General features: G+C 39.1%; 1 protein-coding gene across 1 annotated transcript in view; it reads left to right on the top strand.

The window, feature by feature from the left end:
• The window catches only part of Plcb4 (phospholipase C beta 4), a 366,535-nt gene that overhangs the window by 225,967 nt on the left and 121,179 nt on the right, over positions 1–19,389 (top strand). Inside the window, exon 4 of the mRNA XM_042694597.1 lies at positions 1,514–1,612. Coding sequence (XP_042550531.1) covers positions 1,529–1,612 — 84 coding nt within the window. The 5' untranslated portion in view covers positions 1,514–1,528. The remainder of the gene's footprint in view (positions 1–1,513; positions 1,613–19,389) is intronic.

The raw sequence follows: 19,389 nt of genomic DNA, 5'->3' as shown, positions 1-19,389 counted from the left end.
TGATATACCTTCATTTGTGCCTATTTGAAAACCAGCTGACTGTCAGGAGTTTCTAACCTTGTCATCTTGTACCATTTATGTAAAATTATCTGGTCCCTGCCCCTAATGTCAAGCTCTAGGAAGTACTTCAGAGATGGCACAGGGAACATCTTCTAACATTGCTTAAAAATCAAGAAATTTGAAATTCTTTAAATATAATTTTTTTTCCAAAATGCCTCTTACCTCATTCTGTGCCCCAGAGGTCTGAAAGAAAGAAATGAAGTGGTTTCCTAACTTTTGGACACATCTGTGGTTAGCAGTTAAGGTGAAAATCCATTATCTTCCAAATACAACACCCTTTCACCGACCTCTCCATACCCTAGATCCCTTCACATACTATTTTGATGAAACTAGTACTAGTACTATCCAAAGGGATATAAGCATTAGTATTATATAGTGATGAGTTCTAGGAAGCATGGCTTGAATATTTATGTTGATCCTGGGGAAATCAGAATTAAGACAATAAAAGGTGGTAAATGGATAGAAATTTTCTTTTTTAATTTTATTGCAGGATTTTTTAAAAAATACAAGATACTTCTTGTTTCTATTCCTTTGCATTTTCATTTTTTAAAATTATCATTGAGTAGTTGTTCAAATGGTGTTTCAATTCAACAAATCAGTTTGTAAGTACAATGAACCTTTTTTGGTTTGTTTTTGGTATCTGTACTGAGGCTTAAACTCAGGGCTTGAGTGCCTTCCTTAGCTTTTTCGTTCAAGGATGGTGCTATACTATATGAGCTACAAATCTGCTTTCAGTTTTTTGCTGGTTAATTGGAGGTAAGCGTTTCATGGATTTTCCTGTCTAAGATGGCTTCAAGTGCCATCCTCAGATCTCAGCCTCCTGAGTAACTGGTATTATAGGCCAGAGCCGCCAGCACACAGCTACTACAATACATCCTGAGCAAAGACACCCCTTCCATCATTCTCCCCCATCTTTCCCAATCCCAGCCATTCCTTTTAAAATGCAACCAAAGAGAAAATAATCTAAAGGAGTGTTGGCAAAAGAAGATTATTGAATACTACATGATAGTCTGCAGAAGAGAGATGCACTGACGTTTTTCCCTGCAGCATAGAAAACCAGAGAACACTGTATTTTTTTTCTCATTTATTTATTTGTGTATCTTGATGCCAGGGATCAAATCCAGGGCCTTGCACATGCTATGCTTATACTCTATCACTGAGCTATACTCCTTAGCACACTGATTTTGAATATGACTATATGCTAATAGTAGAATTCTCTCTATTTATTGTGGAGACCTGAAGTCCATTTCTCCTTCCAATTCTGTTCCTGGACTAGAAGGTATGAATGATGATCCTCAAATTTAGATACAAAGAGAAGGAAAATTGGGGTTTGATGAATGGAAGACATAAAGAAAAAAGAGAAATATAACAGGAACACATAAAAAGGGGTTGATCTTTGATAGTCACATTGCTTTAATTTCATATGCTAATGAGATTTTTGGGTCATTTTTAGGTCTTGAATATCACCATGGCCAAGCCTTATGAATTCAACTGGCAGAAGGAAGTCCCTTCCTTTTTGCAAGAAGGAGCAGTTTTTGACAGATATGAAGAGGTAAAGTAGTGTGATTATCCTTCCTCTCAAAATGGTCTAATAATTATGTAATTTTAATCACAGTGTTGAGTAAATATTCTTTGACACAAATAACCATATCTTTGAGCTTTCTGAGTTGGAACAGCTAAGAGATGTGAAGCTATGAGGTAGAATAACAATGATGTTATAATTTGTTGCACGCTGGCTGTGGCCAGATATAATAATGACAATGGTAGTGTGATTTATTGCATGCACATCATGTGCCAAATTACCTTCTAAGTACTTTGTGTGTGTTATTTGTTTAATTTCTCCCAACAAACTCCTTATAAGGCTGTTGCTACTGTTATTATGGTTTTCCAGATGGGTTTTGTGTAGTAAGTTTTTGCTTCAGGAAGTTCTCTTGGCAGCCTTTCCACAAAAAATTTTCCATTTGTTATAAATGTGATGGTGCTTAGACTTGGTGTTAGTCCTTCGTGCTAGCTCATCTCCTTTGTGCAGGTCTGTTTGACTAAGGATCACCTGTTTCTTCTTCTATCATTTATGGTCTGTTCAAGGTGATAACATAACAGCTACCAGGCAGGTGCTTTGGGGTGCCAAACTGTTCAGAAAGGCTAAGTAGGTACACCCTAGACATATATTTTCTTTGATTATAGGTGAATTTGAGGTGACATATTATGGAAGCGTGTGTTGAGAAATAGGCATTGCTTCTAAGGCATAGTAAAAGGTAAAATGTCACTTCAAGCGAGAGAATTCGGTGTGGTAGGTAGTTAGTCTGCCTCCCTTGGGTTCAGACTTTCCACAGGAGCTTCTATGGAACCATGCGACTTGCTTCTTCCAATATATGCCATAGTGCTTCCAGAATTTATATGATAGATGCTTCTTAACTAAACAGTATTGCAATGGCAAATTAGGAGATAAGCTGTGGTCAAATATGGAAATGACATCTATTTGTATGTCTGAATAGAAAGTAAACAGCTTACTTCACTCTGCTCTACGGAAAAAAATGTATCCTACCACCTACGGCCAAACAGGCCATTTTTAATTTTTAACAGTTTTCTTCTATGTTTTCTTAATTTCTATTTCCTCCCTTTTCTTTCACACAGTTGTGGTCACAGAATAATATCTCAGGAATATAAATCAAATATTGGCTCTCCTCTATTAAAAAAAAAGTTTCCAGGGGCTGGGAACGTAGCTCAAGTGGTAGATTGCTTGCCTAGCATGCATTAAACCCTGGGTTCGATTCTTTAGTACCACATAAACAGAAGTTGCACTGGACTCAAATGGTAGAGGGCTAGCCTTGAGCAAAAAGTAGCTCAGGGACAATGCCCAGGCCCTGAGTTCAGGCCCCAGGACTAGCAAAAATAGGCTTTCATGATCCCCCACTATAGGATAAAGAATGTTCTTCAGAATAAAATATTAATTACACCGGTTTCTACACCCATTTTCTGTGTGGGAAACTATATAGCTGTAGCAAAGCACTTACAATTTGTTTCTAAGCTCTTATAATACACAACATGTACTTTCCAATCTTTCTATTTGTTTCTATTTGTTTCTGTCTTTTTACCAGTAAATTTTTACATGTCCTTCAGAACCCAGATGAAAAATCTTTGGAGGTATCTTCCTTGACCAGTAGCGCAAGAAAAAATCCATTTGTCCTACCACTAAAGTACGCCCGGATATATTCTACTGCTTTCATATTTCATTTCATGTTTCTGCCTCTCCTGCAATATTCTGAGTTTGTGAGTCAAGGACTATATTTTATTTTCATTTCTTTCCCCAGGAATCACTTGAATGCCTATAACTCCCAAACTTATATGTAGTTGTTGTAGTTGTCTGGTATCAAAAAGAAATTTATATACAATCATAGGTTTTGTTTTCTATACATTCAGGTTTGTTGCTTCTCTCTCTCTCTTTCTCTCTCTGTCTCTGTCTCTGTCTCTCTGTCTCTCTCTCTCTGCTGGACTTTATAATCCTAGGACCTATGTTTACAAACCAAGCACAAAATCAATTAGCTACACTCCATTTTCCTGGTAATTACAATGGTGAGAAGGCTTGATAACCTTTATTTTATTAAAATGTCCCATTTTTTCTTTTTAAATTACCTTTATGTAGTCGTATAATTCAACATGTCAGTTTATGAATACAGCATTTCTTGATCAATCTCATCCCTTCCATCTTTCTTCCCCATCTCTCTCAACACCACACATCTCCTCAATTTTCCTAGCTCTATGTGCACATATGTACATTCAATATTATAACTGTATTCACCCAGCCTTTCTTCAATCTTCTGTCCATCTTCCCTTGATTCCCTTGTATGACAAAATTGTAGAACTTGATAATACTTGAGATCCATGTGGGGATCTGAGGTTCAGCAGATTCAAAGGAAAATCTGTACAAAATACTTTTAAAAAGTTATTCCTATAAAGGCTGGAGGTATGACTCAAGTGATAGAGTGCCTGCCCAGCAAGTATAAGGTCTGGAGTTCAAACCCTGGATTTAGAAAAACAAGACAACACAATCTTATTTTTGCATATTTCATAGCTAATAGGCAGTAACTTATTAGACTATCTACATTCACTTTGAATAGCTTACCATAGAAGGTCAAGGGCTAACTCAGAAGCATGTTCAAGTCTTTCTCCCAGATAAGCTGGTCTTGGCTATGTCCACCCTGATGACAGTAGAGTGAAGAAAGATATCTTTCTCTCCATTGTAAGGCCCCATCAAAAAGGCAAGTTAACAAGAAAGAAAGCATACAGATTTGTGTGATAGAGGTTTCTAGGTGACATAGGAACCCTCAGAGGTAAAAACTCAAAGAAACTGGGGCAGGTAGGTATTCTTATACATTCATCCTCATCCCCTTGACAAAAGAGATGGGTATGATGATTTAAGAGCACACTGGGGGACTTAGCAAGCAAAGCTGATTGTTCAGATTTTTCTCTGGGTCCCTGTATCTTCAACGATAAAGACATTGCATTCTTCCGGTTGGTTAGAGGATCTCCCTAGAATGAAAGTTTTCAGATCTACTTCAGGAGAAGTCAGCTGGGTTTTTATGGCCTACTTGAGGGGACGAGGGGAAAGGGAGTATGGCCTTACTGTTGCTGCTATTTCCTTCAATGACCAGTAGCCATATTTTGGAAGGTAGTGTGTCCTGAATGCCAGCAATACAATTGCCCTTTACACTGATCCATGTGAGACATCTCTCCCTAGTCTCTGAGAATGACCCAAAAGATGGGCAGTTTTCTAAGACAATATTCCTGGCTTTGACAGGGAAAAGAAGATTAATTCAGAGGTCATTTAGAAGATCACTGGCTGAGTATCTCTTCCACTGTCATGCAAGCAAGCATACACATGAGAAGAAATACCTTTCTTTGTACATACGTGAAATATGATTTGATGAATTGGAGATTTCTCTTCATTTGAATCATTTGTATTTCTTGGGATGTTTTTCTTTGGTTATGATCCACTACAACTATTTAGAAAATACTGGCCACTTGTGCTTCTGAAAGTATTTACTCCTCTGCCAATTCCCTCTGAAAACATGGTTAAGCCAGAAGAAAAGGAACCTTGGAACACATTAAATACAAACCAGCTAAGCTTGCATCTTTCTGGATTGCTACTACACTAGGATTTGAAGCAAAAAAAATTAACTTTAAAAAACAGACACGTCTCTCCCTAATAACATACCAAACCAGAAAAAAAGCCAAATAATACTTCAAGCTGGGTGACAGCCAGTTTTTCATATCACTTTCCAGTTCTATAAGATGAGATTTTTCTGAACAGCCGTTAAAATATTCACTTGTAAAAATGTAAGCAGAACAGTTTTGTTTCTACAGTTTGTGCATAAATAACAGAGATGACAGCAGATAGACAGCGCCGGGGGGGGGGGGGGGGGGGGGGAGGGAAGGGAATTAGAGAAAACAAAGTCCAAGCATTCCAGAAGTGTCATAGCAAAGGGCTGATCCAGTGAAGGTTCATAAATGCTCTCAGTACCACAAAATGACTAATGTTATCCTGGTGACCTTAAATTATGTCCAGAATATTAATATAAAGAAAGCAAAGAAGCCAGAGACTGGTGGCTCACGCTTGTAATCCTACATACTTAAGAGGCTGAGATCTGAGGATCATAGTTGAAGCCAGCCTGTGTAGATAAATCCCCAACTCTTCTCTCCAATTAACTAGCAAAATAATGGGAACTGGAGGTGTGGCTCTGATGACAGAGCATAATCCATGAATAAAAAAAGCTTAGAGAGAGTTTGAGACCCTGAATTCAAACACTGGCACAAGTCCTGTAGGGGTAGGGAAGGGAGAGGAGAAGGGATAGGGAGAGGAGAGGAGAAGAAGGGAGGGGAGGAGAGGAGAGGACAGGAGAGAAGAGGGAGACTTTTGAGCTGTGGCGGAGGACTCAGGTCAAGGGGAAACATTTAGTAGCTACTGCTTTTAAAACATACTTCTTGTGTCAGTGTAAATTTTGAACTTAAGCATCATTTTGTTACTTCTGCATTCATAGGATTTCTTTCACAGCAACCCAAATTTCAGAGCCTGGGTATAGCATAGCTTTTGTTTTGGATCTAATTTTATTGCCATACCATATCCAAATCTGCTTTTCCTAACTCTGCTTGACTTATAAGTTTGTGCAAACAGTATTTTGTTCTCTAAGTGATACTTCATATTAAATCTCTACAATAAGAAATTCTGTTTTACAGACTAGAGAAACTGTAGTGCTTTCGCAAACATATACAACTCAAATATCACGGTGGGCATCTCTCGACTTGCCTTTGGTAACTAACCATGTCATAGGAGCAATGACACTGTCGTCTGACAATTTGGCTCTTCTTAGTTTTCTCTCACATTCCTCAGGACTCTCACTTTCTTGGAAGAATCCTCCTAGCCTCCAGTCCCTTGTTACCCCTACTTTCCATCCTTGATGCCTGGTCTAAGTTGTTTGTTTCCCTTAGGAAATTTACCACATCATCAGATCTCTTAGCCCAATGATGTATGAAATAGACATATTGAAGATTTTGTAAAAGCTGAGAGGAATTACAACACATTCCCAGACACAGGATAAGATTAAGAAATCAGAGATCTCATGGAGTGGATGTCATTAGCCAGCCCTGTATCTAAATATAGCTCTCGCTGTCTTCTTTCATATCACTCCTCCACCAACATTCATGTTCTTGTGTCTTTTCTAGTTTAATCTCTGCCCAGAGTCCTTTTCCAATTTCTTTTCCTCTTTTCTCTGATCCCAGTGTGTTTTCCAAGTATTTTTTAAGCCATAACCTTCTCCCTTTCTAACTAAGGAAGAAAAATTTGATCTCCTCCTCACAGCCTCTCTCCTGAGTTCTTCCTACCTAAGCTTGTAGGATAACCTGCAATTGAAATGAATAAATAAAAATGTAAAGGTAATTTATCCCTAAGAAGGTAGCACCTGCTTCTAGTGAGGATTTTTCAGCAGAGCTTTCTACTGTACTGAGGATAGGCTGCTTGTAGACTGCCTGTGACAGCAGCCTCATAGATGTATATGGTTAGTGGAATGAAGAACTGGGTCTCGTTTTATGTCAGTTAATTGGAGCTGACATAACTGTGTTCCTTTATTGTTAGAGACTATTATTGAATGATGGAACAATTATCCCAAACTACAACTAGATGTACATAGTCCTGGTTAGCCTGGAGTTCTCACCATATAGTTCTAGCAGGCCTTCGACGTTCAGTGTCCTGCCTTAGGCTCTCTTGTGGCAGGACTTTAGTGTTGACTCCAGAGTCCATCAACACTTCATTCCATAAAACAGAACACCTGTTCCAGTGAGCCTAACACAGAAGGTTAGTTTCATAGATAGAAGAGGCAGAATCAAAGCGTAAGAAAACAGATCAGTAATTTCAAAGTTGCCTTCCTTGTAAGGAAAGGAGAGAGAGAGAGACAGAGAGGGACAATAAGTAAATATCTGAGTGGTTAGTGTCAGGTTATTTCAGGTTACCTCTTCTTTGTAAGGATTAAGGCAGAAAGCAGCCTTTATTGTGCCAATCAAAAATGGCCTTTTTGGTAGCATTAGCTCTTAAATCTCTCACCTGATTTCTGGGAAGGATCAGATAACAACTGCTATTGTTTGGTGAGGTGGAACTTCAGCATGAATGGCTCCATTTGATTTCTAGTCTGGTCTGCTGGGGTCAGCGTCATGGGCTTGTTTGTATACATTTTACTTGTCACCAGCAACATCTGGGTCTGCATATGTCTCCTTCACGTTCGACCCTCCACTGGCCTCCCTCACCCTTATGGCAGCTGGTGCCAGGAAAAGGTATCACAGCCAGCCCAGTGTTAAAATGCAGACTCCTAGAGTAGGGCTGGGTGGTACCTGTGGTCTGCTTGCAAGGCAGTTCTGAATTTAAACTGTGGGCTGTGCATTGAAATTCTGAAAAAGCCCAGGCCTACACATCTCAGGCTGTTCGTCAGCAAAGAGCCTTTCCAAATATAGTTTCCAAAGAAACTAAAAACCCAGCTCTTTAAAAGAAAAAGCATTGTGATTTTTAAAGATTTATTTAAGTACAGCATGGACAACAGCAAGATTGCAAAGCTCACCACTAAGGCTCTGAGGAAGTCAGTCCCATAGGTATAACAGAAGAGCTAGTTAGATAGAAAAGGAGGCTGTATGCTTAGGAGGTTGTATTTTCTTTCTAGACACAAATCATGTGCTTTTCTGTAGAAAGAACTTGTACCTCATCGATATAACTTCAAAGAATCTGGGCCCTAAAAAATAACTGAAGATAGCAAATCAAACAAAAGCCAATTCTCTTCTGAACGGGCAAATCATTCTTGAGTGGACTCTTAAATAATGTTCCACATGACATTGAATAAAACTCTATAGCCATCTTTTAAAACCTTCCTCCTAAGCCTTACATAATTTAATTTGTGCTGAAAGGCCAAGATTTTGAGGTCAAAGAATTAAAAACAGGCTCATGCTTGAAATTCTAGCTCCTCAGGAAACTGAGATCTGAGGAACAGGGTTCAAAGTCAGCCCAGGCAGGAAAGTCCCTGAGACTCTTATCTCCAATTAACCACTAGATAACCAGAAGTGGAGCTATTACTCAAAGTGGTAGAGTCCTAGCCTTGAGTGAAAGAGCTTAGGCTCTAAGTTCAAGCCCCAGGACCAACAACCACAAAAAGTAAACTAAATATAGAACTACTATTTGATTCCCAGGCATATATCTACATATATATATCTACATATATAAAGATAGTTGCACTATGGAATTAACCTAAGTGCTCAGCAATTGATGAGAAAAAACATGGTACATGTACACAATGGATTTATTATTCAGCCACAAAGAAAAAAGAAATTATGAAATTTGTAGGAAAGTGGGTGAAACTAGAGACCAAGCAAGCAAAGTCATGCTGAGCAAGATAAGCCAAGTTCAGAAAGACAAATGTCATGTTTTCACTCATATTTAAAGTCAAGACCTAAGATGATGATGATGATAATGATGATGATGATGATGGTGAGGATGAGGTTATCACATGATTGTAGTAGCAGTGGTGAGCTGAACTATTATGAAAGGAGTATGGAGAAAAGGAGAAATGAGGGGCATGATATGATCAAAGTACATTTTATGTATAGATATGGATTTTGTTATGCTGCTCTCATATATGAAACCTACTACAATCTTTTAAGAATAGAGGTGTAAGCCAGGTGCCTGTAATCCTAGCTATTCAGGAGGCTGAGATTTGAGGATTACAGTTCAAAGCCAGCCTGGGCAAGAAAGGCTATGAAACTCTTATCTCCAATAAACCACCAGAAAACCGGAAATTGTGCTATACCTCAAGTGGTAGAGTGCTAGCCTTGAGCTGAAGAGCTAAGGGACAGCACCCAGGCCCAGAGTTCAAGCCCCACAACCAAAAAAAAAAAGAATAGGGGTATAAGGAAATACCCTAGTGAACTCCTCTTTAATACAAGTAATTTAATTAAAATTAAAAAAGAACATTTAACTTTATGTGTAAAGTAAAGGGTTTAGATAGATGTTAGAAAGTAGAAGAGTCGGGGGAAAAGTGCAAGAAAAACCAGAGAATTTGTACTCTTGATAGTGCATGAAATACAGCTTATGCCTAACCCTTAAAGTGTAAAAGAAGCCAATCACAAAACCCAAAATATTAAAGAGTCAAAGTGGAGTTAGAGGAGAAATACTGAACAGAGTTAAAAATGTGTACTTTTTATCCCAAGGACTCTGTAACTGTGTATGCTAGTGGATAATTGGTTCAGTAACAGGCTGTCTTGAGGAGCTACATACAGAGATGAGCATTGTGCACATCATAATTAGTTTCCAGCCCAAGGCTCTAGCATTACATCCTAAGAGGAAGCCTTTGATGGATTCTAGGCAGGGAAGTGGGAAGGTCTGAGGAGTTACTGGAAAGTGGCTATGACTGGACTCATTGTCTTGGTAGTAGGAAGGGTAGCAGTAGGGGCAGGGTTGAAAGACCCCACAGAGAGTTAAACTGGTTGGACCTGTGGAGAAATGTGTGTGTGTGGTTGTGTGTGTGTGGGGGGGGGGGATTTTGGATAAGAGAATATGCGAGACATAGGAGGTGAGACAGAGAGAGAGAGCAGGATTACAAAACTGAGATTTGGTTTCCCACAAATAAAGCAAGGTAGCTCTGATACAACGCAAAGAAACTGTGGGAGTAGGGGATTTGCAGATCGCACCCATGCTGTTTGTATCACCCACAGTGGGGAAAATCTACAAGCAAGGATGCTATTTATTATTATCTTTTCTGTAGTATTTATGAAGCATTAGCTAGGCTAATTACACCTGTAATCCTAGCTACTCCAGGGGCTGAGATCTGAGGATTGAGATTCAATGCGTCTGGGGAGAAAGGTCCATGAGATTCTTGTCTGCAACCAGCAAAATGCCTGAAGGGGAGGTCTGGCTCAAGTGGTAGAGTGCCAACCGTGAGCAAAAAGGCCAGTTAAATAAGAGCTTGAGGTCCTGAGTTTATACTGCCTAATACTGGCATGTTTTCTCTCTCTCTGTCTCTCTCTCTCTTACACACACACACACACACACACACACACACACACACATACACACACAGAATTCAAATGAGGATTAGTATAAAAATAAGTTAAACAGAAAGGGCATTGAATAACATAGCAAACTATAATAGGGAATGGGAACATCCACATTATGTCCTTATGAGACCAGTGAAGCCACTTGGTATAGGCTAGACTGGACATGTCTGCTTTTCTTCTTGTATACTTCACCTCAGCTACTCAGAGCCAGCTATCTGTATCGATAAATTTGAATAATCTGAGAATGATGATACAAATACCCACACACCCCTTGTCAGGTTCAAAGGTTCTCCAGTCTTGATTGAACGAATGGTCTAATTTTCCTTTTTCAGTCCTCTACTGCTCTACTGTCAGCATCCTGGTGGGATTAAAAGATGGGGTCCTCATGGCCTATGCTGTTTAAGAAGAGGTGTTTCATGCCATTATTTTATGTTAGACTTTTGTCACTAGATTTTTGTATTGTGCTTCTCACCTGTCTCCCTGAAATGAAATAAGCTCATTTATCTGAAGTGGGGATGTTGGACCATGGCCAGTCCTCAAAAGCTCAACCTCTACCCTACCTACACAGTACAATCACCTGGGGAGATTTTCTCCTTCTTGAGATATCTGGAAATCTCCTTCAAGCTTGAGACTGGGGTATTAATATTTAAAAAAAAACATCTGAGTATATGAGTCCAATATTCAGCTAAGGTTGGGCACTATTGACATAAAGGACAAATCTTTTTGCACATTACTCATGCCATATTTATTGAAGGCTGATGAGTAAGTTCTTGATCACACTTAGGTAGAATATGATATAGAAGATTGATCAGCTTCGATTAAAAGCCTGTTCATGCAGAAATATTTGAGAAAAATAGCTTTATTAAAGTATTTTCATTGTAATTGGTAAGTTAAAATGTATATATTTATATGTGAGTATTACAAATTTTGTATATTGAATATGCATTGTTATATAACTTATTGGGCAACAGAAGAATATGTTATAATATCATAGTGAAGTTAATATTGAGTTCATTTGACCCTTAAGTGATTCAGAAATTTGCTTTGTTTTAGCAGAGGCAGCATCACTTAGTAGAACAAATGAGAAAAGTAATTTCTTAGATGAAATTTAGAATAGGTTGGAAAATACACTTAGTCTTGTCAACTATGCTTAAACAGAATAAATCCACTTAACTCACATTGGCTAATGTTCTACAGGCAGAGATAAAGTAGTGAACAAGACAAATGAATTCTCAGTTCTTGAGGATTTTATAGTTCCCTGGAAGGAGGTGGGCAGTAAGTCAGAATAGAAACAAGCAAGTGATTTCCAGAGATGTATAATTATTTCAGTAAAATTATAAAAAGAATGATCAGAGAAACAGGCATGAAACACTGGAGAGAGGAAGTCATGGTATGGGTTTAGTGAGAAGGAAAGGCTGTAAGCATGTTGTAGCATTTGATATAATATCTGAAATAGCAAGAAGAAACCTATTGGGGCAGGAACTAAAGGGAAAGCATTCTATGAAACTTGAGCATAAATAGGTATAGTGAAGAGCTGTACCAAGGTCAGAGAGGTTCTAATGAAAGGAGGAAGATGAGAACACAAGTAGGGAGCTAATTGTGATGTGTACAACTTTATGCCAGTCCTCTCAAGCCTGAAGCAGGAGGATTGCAAGGTCAAAGCCAACCTTGGCTATGTAAGAAAAGGAGAGAGATGGGTAGAGTTGACAGAGGGTCCAATGGTGTAGAAGAGAGACCTTCTTAAAACTATGTTCTCTGGCCACCATCACCACCTAGAATCTTATGAGAACTCCAGAGTCTCACTGGAGTTTGTTTAGTTAGATACTCCAGGGATGGGCCCAGTACTGGAGGGAGAAAAAAACCAGCATAAATAGGTTTCTTGTGGCTCACAGTTTCCAGTCCAAAATCAAGTGGATCCATTGCTTTCGACCTCTAATGGGGGTGGTGTGTGTCAATGACAGGGCTCATAGAGTATAGCATTACTTACGACTGGACAGCAGAACATGAGAGTAAGGAACAGTGCCTTCCAATCCTCTTTATACATATACCACTGATGACCTAAAGAGCTTCTGCCATGCCACATCTCTCAGTGTTTTCACCACCTCCCATTTGTGCCATTATAGACACTAGCTCTCTGTGGGTGTTTAGAGAAAATTCAGGGTTCTAAGCATAACAAAGGCCAAAGGATTGGTGAGGATAACATTTTAATAAAAAAGGTAAGCTAGAGGCTCAGTCCTTCAATCCTGTCTCTTACTTGGATATATGATATATCTCTAGACTTTTTTTTTTAAATTAGGGCCTTACTTTTTTTAAGACCAGCCTGACTATCCTTGGGAGTAGAATTGTGGCTCAAGCCTGAGTTCAATCCCCAGGACTGGCACTAAACAAAACAAAATCCTCAATATCCTCTTGCCTCAGCAAGTACTAGGATTACAGGTATGGACCCCCATACTCATTTCCATTCCCATAGCTCTTACTTCTCTCTCACTCCTGCTTCTCTTATGTCTCGGTCTCTCTCCTGTTCTCTGTCTTTTATAGTGCTAGTATTAAACCCAGTGTCTCACACAAACAAGGTAAGTGTTTTATCTACCATTTGGTTCCATTCCCCGGCTCTCACAGTATTTTATTAACATCTCTTCAGTGGAAAATCAGTAATGTGAAAGCAGTGAATCTAAAGAGCCTGAAGATTATGATTCTACACCCACCTGCCTTCCATCACCATTCTTGTCATCACAGCCATTTGACTTCTTCCTCCAGCAGTAAGAAAGTAATGGTCAGGCCCCTGGGCATTACATCACTTGGCCCAAACCCTGAAATAACCCAAAGTAGCAAGCGTTAGCATCAGCCAGGCTTGTGCAAGATCACTCACGTCAGTTCCTTCCTGTAGAGCAGCCTTTGATAATGTTATCTGGGCTCACATGTTGTTAGAGCTCAGAGCTCATTGTCATCTAAGCATGAGATGTTTAAGGAAAAGGTCTGTGTGCTTTGGAAATGTTCCAGAAGGTAAGTAGACTTGAAGACAAAAAGACTTTGGTTTGAGCCATGGCCCTGACATTTATAAGTTATGTCCTTGAGCAAGGCCCCTTCACATGTCTGAATATTGATCTCACCTCAAACGGGATCAATATACCTATGCCAGAAATTCCAGTGGGAAAGCAAGAGGCATCGCCAGTGTGTATGGATGCCTCCCAGAGTGATGAGCTCACTAGGGTTGAGAGCTTAGCTGTTTAGTTGTGTTCCAAATGCTTGCCCAGAATTAATAAACAATAAAAAATAAAGTTTACTCAGTAGGTCAGTGAATGCTGTTACAAACTGTAAAGAGTTTATAGTCAAGACTCCTAATAGTCAAATTCTACGTTTTCTAGTAATTAATTGCCTTTAGTTTTTTCCATCTTTGATTTGGTGCTTTCATTCAGAGTAAAGGGCTAGTTAATTAGTAGAAGTCTGGGATAATTGTGGAATCTGCCACATGGCTCCCTAATAGGCATGTGCTTCTTTAGTTGTGGGTGAGGTTAGAAGAGCAATTGCCAAGTCTGCAGAGCTGCCTTTGATCTCCATCTGCCTTTTCGTATGTTAGCTCTAGGAAGAAAGAAAGAGCAACTTTTGGTAGAAAGGAGCCTTGGGGTAGTGACTGCATGCATGCTAAGTGCAAAGCATAACAGAATGCTAAGTTGCACAGGCCACTAAACTAGAATTTGAAGAAAAGAGGAATATGAAAAGTACTGGAATAGACAAGGACAGTGGCTATGAGAGGCAATGATCAACCTCAGGCTTTGCTGACTCAGGGTGAAGTCACAGAGATGCACAGAAGAGTCACCAGGAGGCATGAGCTCAGGCCGATGGAGAGGCCAGCAAGGGAGGACAAGGGATGTGTTCAGAATGTGAAGAGACAGGGCTTAATGGGCCTGCAATATTGTCAATAATTAGATCAGCTTTTGCTCCTTAACAAACCAATCCAAGGCTTGGTTAATTAAGATAGCCACCATTCTGGGGCTCCACAAATCCAGTTATGAACACTCTGGACTTCCTGAACATGACCCACAGAGATGTTTCCTGGGTCAACTGAGAAGTGGTCTTACCTCTACTGGAACTAATTCCCCATCCTCTTATAAGGAGGTAGGACTGGCTTTTTGTTCAGTACAGCCAACTACTGCCACATTCTGAAGGGCCACAGGAAGCTACAAATCAGGCCCAGACACAAGTAATGGAGAAGAACATTCCACTACTGGGAGGGAGAAGATGAAAAGTCACATTGCAAAGGGTTGTTTGCAGGATAGGGGAGAAGAAGGTGACACTATTTACAAGCACCACACTTACCTCATGTATTCTTATGCAGCAGGAGAGTTGCAGAAGTATACAACAGAATTCACCTCACCTTTTCCTATAAAGACCCAGACAGTACATGTTTTAGGTTTTGTCAGCCATGTAATTACAGATACTTCATTTTGTCATTGTAACACAAAATCAGCCACATAGCATGAATATGTAAATGAATGAATGGGCTGTGTTCCAATAAAATTGTATTTCAGAAAAGGAGGACAAAATATTTGACCTCCAGGTGGAATTACAAGATTATCTAGCATAGAGGACACAGTATGCCAGGTAGAAATGAATAAGAAATTCATTTTGATGGCAATGATGATATCATTATAGCTTCCAGTGGTCACTTTTCACACCTTATATCCTCTTAATGGTTTTACTGTGTGTTTAACTCAGTCAACCTCCATTTCTTCTCCTTTGCTTAATATATTATTGCATCTGCTTTTGCTCTATAATAGAGTCCTCACGCCTTTGTTTTCTTTCCTTACTCTTCTCATTTTTATGTTCCCTCCCTCACTGTGAAGTTTCTACAGATTTGCTTTACTTCCTTTCTTCCCAAAGATAGAAGACTGTTCTGTTTCCTAGAAGAACAGAAAGACTTCACCCATGAAATAGTGTCTGAGTCAGGGCGATGGAAATGTCTTTAATACTTGAGATCTCTGGTTCAAGGGTACAAGAAGGACAACTTGTTTATGAGAAGATGTGAGGTGAATCCATTATGAATCCAGTGAAGGAAATTTGAGATGGTGCTGAATTTACAAGGAACTTGGGGAAACAAAACCAACAGGAACAAAGTGTTAAAGTGACAAGTCAATATCACTAAAATATAAGGAACTCCCAAAGAAGATACTTGGGCCCCTCAGATTCTACTGCGTTATCCTAAAGAATTCAGTTAAAATTTCAATGCTAAAGACACAGTGTTGGATTCTCTCTGATTTCTCTTCAGTCTTTAGTATAAAGAGCTACTATTAGTTCTTGCTGCTGCAGGTGAATCGGGCAGTGGTGACCAGGACAGACATGCTTGATTATTTTTGAGGGAGGATCTCATTTTATTCCAAAGATAACCTGGGTTATGATCATACTTGTTCCCTGTATTGCTGGGAATGACAGGTGTGAATCACTGTGCCCAACCATTGTGTGAAATGGAGTCTTTCAAACTTTTATGCCTGGGTTAGCCTTAAATTGCAATCCTCCTATCACTGTCTATCAAGTAGTTAGTATTACAAGCTTGAGCGACCATACCTGGCCAGAGTATGCTTTTGATTAAGATGGATGTGTCAGGGATTGCAGATCTCTAGGCTGTTGGCAAAGAAACCTATAGTTTATTCTGACTTCATTGTCTTCACATATTCTCTTTAGAATCATGCTCTGTTAATGCATCTGGTCTAGCCATGGAGATAATAATGTCCATTTAAGTGTGAATGGATGGGCACTCAAATGAAATCCTATATGGCATATTTTAAAGTCCGTATTTTTTAAATCCCTTATGGAGTAAGAAAATTGCATTTCTTTAAACTTGTGCAATTTCAAGTGAATTAATTCTGTTCTTAAAAGTTATGAGGTATGTTTTCATTATTGTTACTTATTTTGGTGTCTTTAGAGAAGGTACTCTGCTGGTTAGGGTTCTCTCTAGGACAGGCCAGCAGGCTATGCTTATACCTTTATATAAAAAGTTCAGGGAGAGATTTATTGTGAATGGCTGAATCATGTAATCTTGTGCTATAGAGGCTGCACAGGCCCATGATCATCTATCTACAAGTCAAAGGCCTAGGAAAATCAGCGGTGTCATTTTCAGCCCAAACCCAAAGGCCTATGTATGAGGCAGGGGAGCTCATAGCATGTAAATATCAGTCCAAATCAGAGTCAGGAGCATGAATGTCCAAGAGCAGAAGAAAAGTATCCCAGCTTAATCTACCATTTTGCTGCCATCTTGTTCTATTCAAGCCTCCTGAGACTGATTGAATGATTCCCTCTGTATTGATGAAGGTCTATTGTCTTCACATCATCTACCAACTTGATGGCTAGTTTCTTCCCCAAACACTACTATAGCCATACCCCCAAAGTATTATTTGGGGTGTTCTTCTTTCTTTTTGTGCTTATACAAGAAATATCTTGATCACTCACTGGATACTGGGCCACCAAAGATGTACAAATATTATTTTATTTAACCTTCATAGCAATGTTGTTGTTGAATAATAGTTTTATTTTCATCTTTGTAGTTTACATAACTGGGACCTAAAATGATTGAACACTTTGCTCTAGGTTTCATAGACTAGTCACAGGCTGAGCAGAAAGATTCCATAGCAGCTCGTCTCCAGTGAGTCTCAAGTGTGGTTGTAGACTCTCAGAGTCGACAGAGTCTACTGCATCGACAAGCTTGTTACAAACACAGATTAGGAGTCCCCATCCCAGGCCTACAGAGTCAAACTGAAGATGGGATCTAGCAATGTATGTTTCAAGAGCTGCTCCAGTTATTCCAAGGATGCTGTTGAAGTTTGAGAACCACTAGACACGGGGCAAATAAAGTTCTTTGTAGCAAATCTCTCTTAGATAATGCAGATAAAGGAAGGAAAAACTATTGAATAAGAGATACTTCTTTTCCTAGGCTGCATATTAGATGTTATGCCATGAACTGTTATCAGGATTAAGTGAGATTACTTTCCAGGGTTTACAGATGATTGAAGACAAGCTTAGACCATTTAAGTAACTGCCTCCTAGTCACCAGTGATGGGGCTGGTCTCCAAGAATGGATGTGTGGATAAACTCATCATAGATACCTGCTCTGTGACCCAAAATGACTGTAAGCAGAAAAATATTTTTAAAGCCTGAATGTAAAAAAATGTAATTATAAACAATCTTTAAAAAATTCAGTAGTAGAAGCTAGAGCCAAAGATCTGTTTGGGGGCTTTGTTTGTTTGTTTGGTTCATTGCTTTATGCTCCTGGAAAAGGAACCCTGAACCTTATACATGATAAGCAAGTGCTCTACCACTGAGCTACATCCTCATTCCCAAAGCTCTGTTTAGGTCTTTTATGTACCATTTGTTTTATATGACAAAAATTTAAATCCAATTCTTTTAGGAAAATAAGAATGGAGTTTATTTTCCATATAATTGTCCCACAGTGCTCTTAACAGTGGTAACATATCTCCCTTATGATCAGTGAAAATCAGCCTATAAGGATAGAAAAGTGTTAACCAGGGATTTTTTTAAACTCTAATTATTTTTGAAGTGGGGGGAAGACCTAAGTGCAATCTGCTTTAGGAAAAGTATCTAATATTTCCTTTCAGTTGATAGAAATTGGAAGGAGGTATTCTCAGCAGGAAAGTCATCTTTTCAATTTAAATATAATACCCCAAAATACATGTTTGTTTTTTTAAAAAAAACTGGCTTTTCTCTTAAAGCTCATAAATTAAAAGGAATTACTCAAATCTTTTATTGAAGTCTTTAAGCAAAGCCAATCTAGCTTCCCAGGTGTTTGGGCTAACATATTCCATAACTAAGGAGTTTACCTGAGGAAGACTTTGTGGATACCTCTACTGCGTTTCTCTATGGATTTGCTTCTCCCAATTACCTAAAAGGGCAAGGGATCCTTGTAACATTGTTGAGATCCACAAAGAGTCTAGTTTTTGGTGAGACAAAGGACAAAAGGTGAACAAATGAATCAGCAATACTCACAAGACACTATGTTGGAAATGAACATTCCCTCAGAGGAGGGAAAGTAGGATTAAATAAGGAGAGGGGTAACCATGTTGGATAAAAAAAATACTCATTACCTTATTTACCTTATTTAAGTAACTGTCACCCCTCTGACATCACCCTTACACTCAAATAAAATTACATTTTACAAAAAAGTCTAGTTTTTAATGTTCATCAAGGCCAAGTTGCTAGAATACTGTTTGCAAATAAAGAGTTTTTTTTGTACAAAGTAAGATTTAAGCTAAAAATCAATGCTAAATGGGGTCTTTCCAAAAGCTAAACATGCACAGAGTTAGTTGATTGAAGTGAAATAGAAATAAATTCAGTTTTGGTTTTGCTACTCAGTCTTAAACCCACACTAAGCACGAAAGCACAGCTTCTTTGTTTCAAAAACGGATAGTGAAGTTACCTAGGCTGTCATCTTCCTAAGGACTGGGTACGCTCTGTTTCAGGTTGTAAGGCAGTCTGAGATCTGTGGTCGCTAGCCCTCTGTCCTCCCTCTCTCTTCTCTTGGGTGTTAGTCATGCAGCATGCAGCAGGCTCTGCCTGCTCACTCTGGGCTCCTCTTCCCTTCCTTGTTTACAGGTCTGATGGTTCTATCATGCTTCCCATTTCCATGTGGGCATCTGAATCTCAATGCTACTAGGGATGCAGCAGCCCTTTTCTTAACAGGAAGGTTACATGAAGAGTCTTCAGGACTCTGCTGACTCTGCCCGCTGAACTCTCCGG

This window comes from Dipodomys spectabilis, unplaced genomic scaffold (genome assembly GCF_019054845.1).
Source record: "Dipodomys spectabilis isolate Male_0828 unplaced genomic scaffold, ASM1905484v1 ptg000175l, whole genome shotgun sequence".
Classification (NCBI taxonomy): domain Eukaryota; kingdom Metazoa; phylum Chordata; class Mammalia; order Rodentia; family Heteromyidae; genus Dipodomys; species Dipodomys spectabilis.
The sequence above is the reverse complement of the archived record's forward strand: the minus strand, read 5'-3'. Positions and strand labels throughout refer to the sequence as shown.